The 12,347-nt window shown below is 41.8% G+C and overlaps 1 protein-coding gene across 1 annotated transcript in view; it reads left to right on the top strand.

Annotated features, from left to right (window-relative positions):
- Nucleotides 1–353: 353 nt before the first annotated feature.
- The window catches only part of SALL3 (spalt like transcription factor 3), a 20,398-nt gene continuing 8,404 nt past the window's right edge, over nucleotides 354–12,347 (top strand). Inside the window, exon 1 of the mRNA XM_010220324.2 lies at nucleotides 354–508. Coding sequence (XP_010218626.2) covers nucleotides 430–508 — 79 coding nt within the window. The 5' untranslated portion in view covers nucleotides 354–429. The remainder of the gene's footprint in view (nucleotides 509–12,347) is intronic.

Genomic DNA, 12,347 nt, shown 5'->3' with positions numbered 1-12,347 from the left:
TAATTCGGCGCCCTAATTAGCGCGCCCGCGCGCGCGCCGCCGCCGCTGCCCCCAGCGTGCGCGCGCGCGCCCCGCGCACCTAATCCCCCGCGCGCTCGCTCGCTCGCGCCTGCACTTTCCTCCCTCGCTGCCTCGCAGTTTGGCTGGTTGTTAAGGGTTGCGCTTTTTTTTTTTTTCAATTCCCCCCCACCTTTTTTTTTTTTTTTTTTTTTTTTTAAAGGGAGGGGGTTGTACCTTCCCCGCTGTTGTTTGTTTGGCTCCCTTTGCAACTCGACTTTTATTTGCGAACAGTTATTTCCAGTCCCCACCCTCCGTTCCCATTCCGCCCCCCCCAACCCCAGCAGCACCACCACCACCACCCCTCCCTTTCCACCTCCACCTCGCTGATGCCTCTGCAAAAAGCAGAGCCAAGGCGCCTCAGTTAGCAGCATGTCTCGTCGGAAGCAAGCGAAGCCGCAGCATCTCAAGTCGGACGAAGAGCTGCAAGCGGAGGTAGTTTCTGAGCACGGTAAGGGCTCCCGGCGCCTCTCTCTCCGTTTCTCTCCCTCTTTCTCTTCTTTTGTGAATGTGTTTCCGATGGAGATAGGTGGATTTACGATGCTGCTGAGCAGGGCAGAGCGATTCCTCGGCAGCGGGAGAAGGGGAGTGAGCGCAGCTGGGGGGGAGAGGCGGCGGAACGGAGAAGTTCGCAGTTTGGCCAAGTTTTTGCAGCCCACCCCTAACTCGGCAGCCCTCCCCGCGGCTCCCTGCCGGCCTCCGTGCGCCCTCGCTACGCCGGGGCCCTCCCTCCCGTCCGCTGCCCACGGCTTGGGGCAGCCCGGAGCGCAGCCGGCCTCGTCCCCGCTTCTCTTTCTTCTCCTCCCTCGGCGTTTTCTCCCTTTGGTACTGTTTTTTCCCCTTCTGCCCTCCGGCATGTTCCCCCGGCTTCACCCGTAGGAAAGTTGGCGGCGCCCAAGCTCGGGCCGGGGGCTGCCCCAGGCGTGGAGCGGCCCTGGGGCAGGGGGAGACGAGTGGGAGGGGGCAGCGGGTTTAGGGGTGCCACTTTTTTTTTTTTTTTTTTTTTTTTTTTTTTTTTTTTTGGAAGACGCCCGAGCGGATTTTCCTCCCCATGTCGCCGCTTGGAGGGGGTCGGGTGGGGGCCCCGGCGGCCCCACGCTCGAGTGGGTGATTTTTCTCGACCCGCCGCCATTCCTGCCCGTCCGCACCCGTGCTGCTCGGCAGCAAGTGTCCAGAGCCGAGCTGCGATGATCCTTATTCCCACCTTACTTTTTTTTTTTTTTTTTCTCTCCTCTTTCTCTCTTCCAGAGCAGGGAGTTGCGCGTCTCTTGCTTTCCTGTCAGTGCTTTCCCCATCCCCGCGTACCGCAGCCCATCCTCACTTTTCCTGCGCTAAGTTGAGAGCCTCCGCTCCAAAGTTTTCCCTTTCGCCTTCGCGTGCAGCTCGCCTGCTCCCTTGGTTGCTTGCACAAGGGGGGAGCCCCTCTGTGTTCTGCTTTCTGTCTAGGCCCCTCGCTGCTCTCTTATTCTGCTCTCTCTTCCCAAAAAAGAAAGTGTTTTTTTTTTTTTTTTTTTTTTTTGAGTTCTTCTCTTGCTATAAAACTGACTTTTAAGTTGCATCTATCTGCAGGGAGGGAAGGCAGGAAAGTTGAACCCTGAGGGAGGATTTTGGCTATTGTATCTGAACACTACAACCTTCAGGCTTAAGGCAGCATGAAGCCACCTCATCAGGTTAAAACATCTGTCAGATGGGCAAATCTTTATGGGAGCGCTCTGCATGTCCCTCTCCTTCCTGGGATTTTGGGGAGCCAGGGAGCGAGTCCACGGTGCCCAGGCAGAGTAGGAATTGGGCTCCCACTGCTGCTTCGGGAAAAACCTCCCCGCTCCCCAGACTATCACAGGCACCAGGAGAAATGTTCCCCTCCGGCACAGCAGACCACCAAACCAGGGCATTTTAAATTACAGTTTTCTTAGGAAAGGCCAGGAGTGAAAAATAGTGTAGGCGAGGAGAGGATAATTATTATTTCATTACGTAAAACAGATTAGTTAGGTACAGCCTCTATTGGGGTGGGTTCTAGGTTTAAGATTTTGTTGCTGGTGTTACAAACTTTTAAATGCCCAGAATCCAGTTCAATATGGAAAAATAAAACCCAGCTACTTCATTATGACACTCCTGGCGAGTTAATAAGTTGGAAAAAAAAATGTTAAACTACGTTTTTGTTTTGTTTTGTGAATCTTATCTATGTAGCCATGTCACCCGAGATTAGAACAAGAGATATGCTAAAAAGAAACGCTTGCATATGGTGGGTAGATTAAGGACAAAGAATCTTTTTGTCATGGAAATGTTTTTTTTTTCCCCCTTTTTTGGGGGGTTTTGTTTTGTTTACTTCATCACATAGAATTTCTCACACTTGGTTTGTTTTGTATTGCCCTCAATGACTACATGATCAAATGAATGGATTTATTTCTGCCGAATGAGAAAGACAGTCTTTCCATCAAAAGGACTACATTGCATCCCAGTGAGGAATTTTAAAGCGTTATTATTGTGGTCCCTGAATAGCACGAAATCGGCTTTCACAGCAGCCCTAAAATGCAACAATGTAAATACTTTCCAGCCTTAAAAGGCTGTTATCAAAATGTGCTATGTTTCCTTTTATTAAAACATATTTTAATTAATAGTGAAACCCTTCATAGTTAACAATTAACAGACTAAAGTAGTGCTGTTGTTTTCTCACGTTCATTTGAGAAATGTGCACAAGGTGGGCACAGTATATGCGAGTGGAAGGATATCTAGTGAATATTAGTGTGTTGTAAATAATTTACTTGTTATATTATGAAGGCTAATGATTGCTATACGGAAAGCAATTTCAAAGGCAAAATAAAATGATTGCTCCAAATCTGGAGAATTAAAACTCTTCTTGTCAAGTCAGTCTTTTTCATTTCTATTCACAGCTGTAATCGAGATATTGCTACAGTTCCTGGGCATATTTTATAACAGGCCTAAAATAGTTTGCACAGCACAGAATAGACAGGAGCCTATTTGTAGTATTTAAATAGCAATCTGTTTAAGCAGTATTATTTCATACATGTAGACTCTTCACTTATTTGGCTGTGTTTCTCTGCAATGATGTTATTGTTAACACAAGATTCAGCAAAGTTCGTTATTTGTTTAATGAAGTCATGTTCAATACCACCCCAAAAAAACATTTTATTAAGTGAGGCATTTTAAACTGAACGTCCCATAAGTGTAATCCTTTGAATGAAAGGGTGTTCACAGTAGCAAAAAGAAGCCTGACTTTCCAGGGAGCAGAAAGGGAGATTAAAAAAAAAAAAAAAAAAAAAAAGGCCTAATGTTTAAGTTGGCTGATCTGACCATAACTTCAGTGGTGAGGCTACTGCAGAAGTTTTCAAATCCCAAGAAATAATTTTGTAGCTAGCTTGGACTGCAACATAATACAGCTGCATTCTAGCAGGGCAATGTTGTGGTGGTAAGAAACTGTTTGAAAACTGAAAATAATTGGCAATGTCATTAACTGAAAATTTACCCTGAAAATCGTTTAAAATTATTTGTTGAAAGTGAAATGCTAAAATATATTTAATTCTTTTTAAAAGAAGTGCTAACAAGCAGCCAGTGATAATACATTACTTTACACTGTAGTGTAGAAGAGTGAACAAAAGATGCCTATTCAAAAAGCACTCTGAGATTACTAAATTAAAAGATATGACGAAAAAAAAATAAGAATAGCAGTAGAAGGATTGAAGTGGCTGCCTGAAGAATCTAATAATCTCAGTTTCTCAGTAAATGCGGAAGCACTGCAGTATCTGGAATTACATTTCTAGCATACTTTTGTAATTCATCAGGTTAAAACGAATCAGAATTATGATGATCTGCTGAAGCAGTATAAGCCAGTAGATACAATGCACATAACTTGTACGCTGATCAATTTACTGTTTTAAGCTAAGGATATATATATATATATACACACACACACACATATATATAAATAGTCAGAATTAAAGTTTTTTTTTAATGCTAAAACATGATTTCTTCTGTACAAGTTCTGGGGAGGGTGATGGCAACTGATGCTTTTGACTTTTTTCATGCTAAATTACTAGCAAAGATGTATCATTGTTTAATGTGAGGTGAAAGGAATAGCTTATAGGCAACTATATAATGATAGTTTTGAAATATGTATTTTTTGCAATCTTTTAAAATATTTGACTTTTTAAAATTCCTGTAGTATGCACAATACACTCTAAAGCTGCTTTTTAATACTTATAAAATGAAATTAGGTAATATAGCTTTGAACAGGTAATAATTGTACTCCATATTCTTTTAGAATTACGTACCCAGATGCACATGTTGCGCTACAGAAACGACACCACATGTTGTGGAGCTTCATACGAGTATGTTCATTGTACATATGTGTAGATATATGTGTATATATATAGTAAACACATTTTGAAGAACATTGTTTCATACAGAAATGAACTGTGTGCCACATCATTTAGACATTACTGCGTTTAGAACTTGAAGTCCTAAGCAGCTCTCAGTAAACGTTGAACCTGCTTGAATTTTGCAAATGCTTGTTCTGAGGCTTCAATGGCAAAGATGGCTTTTTGATTTCAAAAGGACAGGCTCAAAAAGTATTGTTATAAATTGGCACTTTGCTTGAAGGTTTATATAAATATTTCATGAGTAGAGACTTAATATTCACACTCTTATATCTGTATTTTCCTCACTTTTTTAGCATTCTTACAATTTTGATCAGTGTTAGCAATAGAAAAATCTTTGGATCAATGGGGAAACCGCAACAATCAGCCAATTTGCTAGGAATGTATAATGATGAAAGTAGACAAAACTGGGTCAGATTTTATCTAGGTGCTAATCTCAATGAAGTTTTGCTGTCTCCTAACATAGATAAGGCTGTTTTTTGGAGTGGGAGGGAGGGAATTATGAAAGGTATTAATCTTAAATTTTCTGTTGTTAAGCTAGTAATAAGCCTATATTTAGCTGTTTAAAATCAGTTGCATAAAAAAGAGGAAAGGGTACAATTTGAGAAATGGGTGGCGTTGAAGAAAATATTAAAAATAAATTTATGAGCATTAGTGTCGTTTTTGAAAAATAGTTTGAGTCATGGAAGGTTTTCCAGGTACTTTTCTTTCATTTGATTTGTTGACTGCCAAGACAGGACAGATGTATCTGTTGACTGTCCATCAGTCAGGACATGAGTCAGTTTTACTGATAGTAAAACAGGTCTGGTAGGACATTAAGATAGTTGAGTGCTAGCATAATGTTTTACAAAATAAAGCATGCAAAAATCATTTCTCATATAATATTTGTATTGTGAGAGTAATTCGCTATAATTTTTCAGAAGAAGTTTTGAATAAACTCAATTCCAGTAGTACAATTTTATTAAATTACACATTTCAAGAAAAAGGGCCAAAATCCTGTTTCTTTTACCCCCCTCGCATTTCCCACTGAACGTATTGGGTGTTTTCCATTAATAAAAAAAAAAAAAAAAAAAGGGACTTGGGGACAGAATGTGCTTTTAGGAGCCGGTCCAATTGCAGTGTTGTTGGAGGTGGACTTCATCTCCTGCTATCGGGCAAGACCCCTGAAAATCAGAAAAGCCGGAAATAACGTTGCCCATGAGCTCGACAGGAAAACAAAACGAAAGGCGCTTTTTTTTTTTTTTTTTTTTTTTTTTCTCTCTCCTCTTTCCTCTCTCTCTCTCTCTCCCCCCTCCAACCGTGTTTGTTCCAAGTAGCAAAGGGGAAAGGAGAGCGGTCTGAAGAGGGGGCCTGTTCTCATATCCTCTCGCTGTTGCCACAGAGGGAGCGCACTCGATTGCCACTCACTCCTTGGCACACTCAGCCTTTCCAAAGGAGCGTTTCTCACAAACTCTTGCTCTTCCTCTTAATGCAGGGTCTTCTGTTTTTCCTTTATTCCTTTTCAATTCTCTTCCCAAGTATTCCGCCCCCGTTGACCACGAAGGCAAAGCCCAGCGGCGAGTGAAGGCCGCTAGCGGTGTGGGCCCGGGTGCCGCCGCTGGGCGCCCGGAGCCAAGGTGGGCTGGCGAGGCCGGGGGCTCCCCGAGGGTGGGTAGTTAGAAGTGCTTTGACAAGCCTTGCTGATTTAACCTTTGCCTGCTTTGCCCTGCCAGGGGTGGCCGCTAGATGTCAAGCTCATAATACAATTAGTACATCTGTGCGGTTGACCTTGGCAGCCCGGCTTACCGCTGTTCTCTGAAGTGTTAACACTGAATTTGAGTGTTAACTAGAGATCCTTGCGAGTTTGCTGCGTGCTACGGAGCTTATCGAGTGCCCGTCTCATGCAGCACCAGTGTTTACAGTCCTTCAGGACAGGGGAAAAAGGGTTTTCTTTTTTGCTTTTGTGAAACCTCCCGGCTCGAGCGGCTTAATTAACCCTGCAGGTGCCGCGGTCATTTCCTTTCAGTTAATCGAAGCTGACTTCTCATCCCCTGTGCTTTGGCAGAGCTCGTCAGGTAGTGCCGTGTGGTGATTTCTATTTAGTTAGTTTGGGAGTGGAGGAGCGGTGTGATTTTTTTTTCCTTTTTTTGAATTTTTTCTTTTCCCCCCCACCACTCCTTTTTCTCGTTGTTGTTGTGCTAAGGTCCCACCACCAGGACATGATGAACACGCATGGGTCGGTCTGGTGAGCTCTTTCAGCAAGTTTTGCCGGGCAGCATGGTGCTGCGAGTGCTGTGTGGTGGCTGGGCAAAGCGCCGCTTCCCGCTTGCTCCCCAGGATGTTCTCGCGTTGGCACTGAGCGCCTGGGAGTTGCAGGATTGGGCCCTTACACTGGTTTCTCTTAGGTTGAGCCTTATTTGCCCCTGTTTCAGAGAGCTTTTATTCTGCAGGGTGGAAACTAAGTAGTTCAAGCTGTGCTGAAGTCTATACTTTTTGAAATAGCAAATCTGAGTGAAACCTAGTGCTCTGTTTCAATTTCCTAGTTGCTTTTTCTTTTTTGTCTTCCCTATCAGCTGTTAGAAATGCTGACCCGGAATTTTAGTATTCCCAGTAAAACTCAGTTTTGCAAAAACTTGGTTTCCTCAAACATGAGCATATTTATACACAAAGTTATACGCCCCAGAACAAACGAATACGTGTGCCAGCAGCTGGCTGAAGAGCTGCCGACGTGATTTTGGAAAACACAGCGCACGTCTTAATACAGTATCTTGCACAAATACTCAGCGGGTTGTGGTCGTTGCATCTGTTCCCCATCTGCACGCGTGCAAGAAGGCGGCAGCGTTTCAGATAACCGGGGCTTCGCCGCGCAGATGAGAAGCTGCAAACGTGTAAAGCAGGAGACACTTGGTGACTGTGCCACAGGTGGCTGTTACTTAACAAATTCTGAGATTTAGGCTACTGAACCGATCAAACCAAGTGTGCCCGGTCAGCGCAAGTTTTTGCATAGCAAGAGTGCCCTCCACTGTTCAAACCCGTATTAACAGCTTCTGTGGTCTGAGAAAAAGGACAGAAAATTTTTCTATTGAGTCAGGAATTTCTTCTACATTGTTAAACACAGTAGGGGTCTCTATTTGTCTCCTCCTGTTTCACAGCTTGGGCTCAGTATGTGATAATTCATCTTTCTTTATGGGATTCAGAGCTATCATAAAGAGTTAAAAAGAATTAATTTGCAAGAAAATAAACGTGTTCTAACAATTTAAGAAAACTTTCTTTAAAAGCTCTGTCAATTATAAGAGATGATGAAGCTAAAGAGTAATACTGTTCTTCTGAAGGATCAACACCTTGTTATAAGTCTACTGTTTCAAAATGAATATAATTTTGAAAACAAAATTATGCTTAGTTTTTATATTGTTTTTCATTCTGTTTAGATTGCTCTTGGAGGAAAGTAAGTTTGTATATTCTGATGGTAAAAATAGCACATAATTGTCTTGAATCTGTGTGCTATGCTCAAAGTTTTATTTATACTGTTGCTTCTTTAAAAATACAAGAAATGCTATGAGCTGCACTTCAAAATGATTATTAAATTTGAATGCGAGAGGTTTTTACATTTGTGCTCACAGTTAGCAAGAATTTTTGTTGATGATAACTGGTGTGCTTTTTTTTTTTTTTTTCTCCTTTTCCTTCTCAGTTCATATGTTGCTTCTCAGCAAAAATGAACGCTTCTGTTTCTTCTTGAAAGAAATTTCTATGTTTAGAAAATAGTAATTCGTTCTGGATTATGCAGGTCAGAAGGACTGCAACAGTTAGAAATTACAATCCATGCAGCATTTTTCCATTCTTTCATTTGTATGTGGTCTAAAAAGAAGTCTGAGGAAAATATTTTTACTGACACGTTTGTCAGATTTCTTTGCAAGTAACTTCTTCAGTCTGAATACTTCAGGAAGATATTCGTGATTTGAAGTAGATTAAAAGCCAGAAAATAGTCTCTTGCCTGAATTTATCTAAGTATTTTTAGCAACCGTGTACATTTGGAGGCTCCTCTGATACTAACAGAGTAACAAAATGTGACAAAATACAGAATTGTCAGGGAGCATTGCTTCAGACTGTAAGACAGCTTGCTTAGTATAGTTGGAAAGGTGCTTTACAGGTCATTTACATGTAAAAGTGGAAGAGCTTCAATTTAAGACAAAACAAAAAGAATTAGGAGCAAAGGAGTAACGGAGTGGAATCCGTTTTGGCTCCTTCCGCACCGTAAGCAGCTGGCCCGGAGGAAGGTGGCGTTTAATAAACAGTATACATTTTAGCAGCTAGTCTGATGAGAATGTAAGGTTTCATATAAGTCCCTTTCAGAGAAGTAAATGGCACTATTTCTGAAGGGTGTGTTTATTATATTTCTCCCTGCACATCAAGCAAAAGATTTTCTTCTTACGCAGAACAGAACAAAAAATGCCTTCAGTAGCATCATGTTCACAAATCCTGTGTGTGTGTAGTCAACAGCTATGGCAATTTTTTTTTGACTTTACACATTTCCTGAGAGTAACAAAATGAATCAGTGTGCTCCACTCTCTCTTTTTCCTTTTTTTTTTTTTTTTTTTTTTTCTCTCTCTCTCTCCCGTGAGCGCGAGAAGGAAGGTTTTCGTAGGTACATGTTGCTCTACATAGATTGCATTTGGTGGCTACGCTTAGTGGTAGCGGCAAAGCAAAATTCCACCCTCATCCCAGTGCCTTGTACCTCTGCATTGAATTGGCCGGGCACCTGAGCTGCTTTGAGGTATTGCGGTGCCAAAGTGACTTTCTCAAACGACTTTAATTTGAATTTTTGCTGGCTGATTTCTGTGGCCAGACCCCACTGATGCAAACTGAGGTCTGCTAGTGCTGCCGCATCCTGCTTAGGATCTGGCCCTGTACATCTTCTGAAAGATGGTGGCTGCAATTTTTCACCTGTTTTTGTAAGGCAATTTTTACGTGCTGTAATTCTTCTTGCATCCCACAGCAGCTTCAGATTACTCTGTTAGCTGTTAGACTGCTAATGAGGGGAAAAAAAAAACCAACTGAGAGGTTATTAGTGGCCGAGATCCTGACTGCTTGACAAAACTCTCATTCAACATCTTTTGTGTAAGTAAGAACTACAAAATTCAGCCATGTCTATAAGATTAAGCAACACCTCAATTAATTCCCCACAAGTCCTTGAAAATTTTACTGCAGCATATACTCACTGTAATAATTAAAATGATTTCATTTTTTTTGTTGAAGAGAAACAAAATGATAAAATCCTTTGCTACTTAATGGATGTAATCACTTTTCAGTATATGAGAAAATTAAAGCAAGCTGTGAAATATAAGCAAGCATCGAAAAAATACTCTGCATTTTATTTTTTCTGTAGAAAATGTAAGTTGAAACTAAAATTCAACTTTCGGCTTAACATTTTTAACAGCTTTTTTTATATATATATATATAATCTTGAGTCATGATAAATCTTGATGCAGCTTTTTGTCATTCATGAAGTGCTAGAAATCTAGTAAACAACAAAAAAATGATTTAACGTGGACCAGAGGCATCTGCTTTTAAGCTTTGTTCCCTGCTGACGCAAATAAGGGCTTACACTTCAAAAGCAACAATACAGTATGTAGCTTCAATGGTTCATATTTATAACTAGTGATGTAAGGTCTGTTAAACAGATTTGTGAAATTTGTGGGCAAATTTCCTTTCCTAAACTTCTTTTTTTTCTGTATTTTTCAGTATTTTCAGTATTTATCAGTATTTTCAGTGGCTTGCTTCTCCCTCAGCAGAATGTATGTTTGGGGCTGAACCACACAGACTGCTGATTGCATGACCAGCTCTTACTCTACGATGCTATTAATTTCACTGGTGCAAAGGTTACTCATCTGAGTCTGAGTTGTCGGATGGGACACGTAGCCTCTGGTTGTGCGAAGCATCCCCATGGTCCCAGGGAGCGCTGCACAGGGAAAGCCATCCCCATCCGTGGCAAAGCGGCGCTTCCTTCGGTGTAACCCGTGTCACCTGCTTGCTTCTCAGTACAGAAAAGTGAAGCTTTGAGAGAGATTAACTTGGCGGACTACATAAAACATACCCAAATAATTTATCCCAAATGGAAAATATTTGTGAGGTTTGTTGTTGTTGTTTTGGATGAAAAAAATAGTATTGTCTTCTAAAATTATTTTTAGAAGCAGCTTTTGAATATTTTGAGGTGGATGATGAGACGGATGTACTTGGATTTGTTGTTTGAAAAGTACTTTCTGTATGTTAAGGTTTTAGGCAAAGGAGTAATAGAGTGTGGTATTAAGAAATCAGCGGCCTGGGTCCCTTGCTAGACTGGGTGCAAGCCTTGTCCCACTGAAACTGCTTGCAACGCACCCTTAGATCCAGTGCGAGCTGAGCACTGGTCATCTGAGAAATACCTATACTGTCTTATACCATTTGTGCTATTCACTTGACTAGTTATGTTTCAAATTTAAAACACAGCTTTGATGGTCTTTGCATTAATGTATTGGACTATTTGCTGTCTGGGAAGACTGAAAAGGTCCATGCTGCTGTCTCCTGGCAGTTTATTTTGTGCATCAGGAAGCTTATGTCCTCATGTACCGCTTATGGCACATAGAAACTGTGAGGTGCAGCCAGTAATATCTGTTTTGAAAGCACCCTGTAATCTTTTTATCACATTTGGGCTTGGTGCTTACCTGCCCCAAATAATTAGCTTCCACGTGTCTAAGCTGCTCATTGCAGCCCCTCAGACACTGTGCTGGCACCACCTCACTTCAGCATTTTGCACCAGGTTTAGCTAGAGAAAGCTCTCCTTAAACCAGAGGATTCCCGCCTAGAGATTAAAAGCTAGAAGAGGAACTGTCTGGTTCAGGGCTCCTTGTAGGAGCAGTCCTCCTTTGTTGCCACACTAAATAATAGCAGTGATAATGACTGGCAGCAGCTCCTACTCATCCCACCAAACTTTGGCCATAGAGAAGTGTGCTGGTGAGAGCCCCCACGCAGGACGGCCTCCTGCAGCACCCGCGCTCGTGAGCGGGAAACTTAGCAGGCTCTGAATAGGGACCGGAGGATCAGGCTCCCAGGTAGTAAAAATGTAAATCTGTAATGTAAATAAAGCTTTGTTTGAGTTGCCTTGTTTCTGCAAGGCTCTGGAGAGAGGCAGGAGCTGGGTGCCGCGGTGCTGCGCGCTCCGCGTGCTTTCACGTCACGAGAGCCAAAGCGGCGCTCGCTGAAAATGCTGTTAGGGAGGCTGCTGAAGTAGCTCATTTCCTAAGTAAGCTTTGGATTCTGCAATGTGCGTTTAAGGAGGCTGCTGTGGTCAGTAATACTTCTGCTCCTTTTCTGCAGTGAATCAGGTTATCTTTTGTGATACTTTTGTAGCACAGAATCATTTACTGCAAGGATTAGCCTGGTATTGTCTAGAAAGAGCTGGATGTTATAGATCTTAGCCCAAACAGTGTAGCAGTTTCAGTACTTTGTGTAGAAATCCTAAATAATATTAGGTTGGCTTGCTTTAAATGTTAGCTTTACCACCACTATCAGATAGGAAAAAGAAAAGGCAGAATACAGTGATATTCAAAGAGTTTTTCTTTTTAAATATTAGGTGTGGTAGTTTTTTTTTTTTTTGTAGATAATTTAACTCAGGAAAGAAAGCATCCTGAATAATTTCTCATTAGAAAAGGCATGTCTATTTTATAGGCAGGCTACTTAAACACTGCATGAAAAATACGTAAATTATATATATGCTGCCAACTTAGCAGTTTTTTGAAGTGCATTATCAGTATATTGGGAAATAATAAGTTTGAGATGCCCTAGAAGGCTAAGAAATTGTATTCAGGGCACAGATTTATCACCTTTATCAGACAAAACTCCCTGCTGACATCTGTAGGGAATTTTACCTCAGCAGAGGCTGAA

Source organism: Tinamus guttatus, unplaced genomic scaffold (genome assembly GCF_059628265.1).
Source record: "Tinamus guttatus ecotype Peru unplaced genomic scaffold, ASM5962826v1 Tinamus_guttatus_pri_ptg000497l, whole genome shotgun sequence".
In the NCBI taxonomy this organism is placed as follows: domain Eukaryota; kingdom Metazoa; phylum Chordata; class Aves; order Tinamiformes; family Tinamidae; genus Tinamus; species Tinamus guttatus.
The sequence above is the reverse complement of the archived record's forward strand: the minus strand, read 5'-3'. Positions and strand labels throughout refer to the sequence as shown.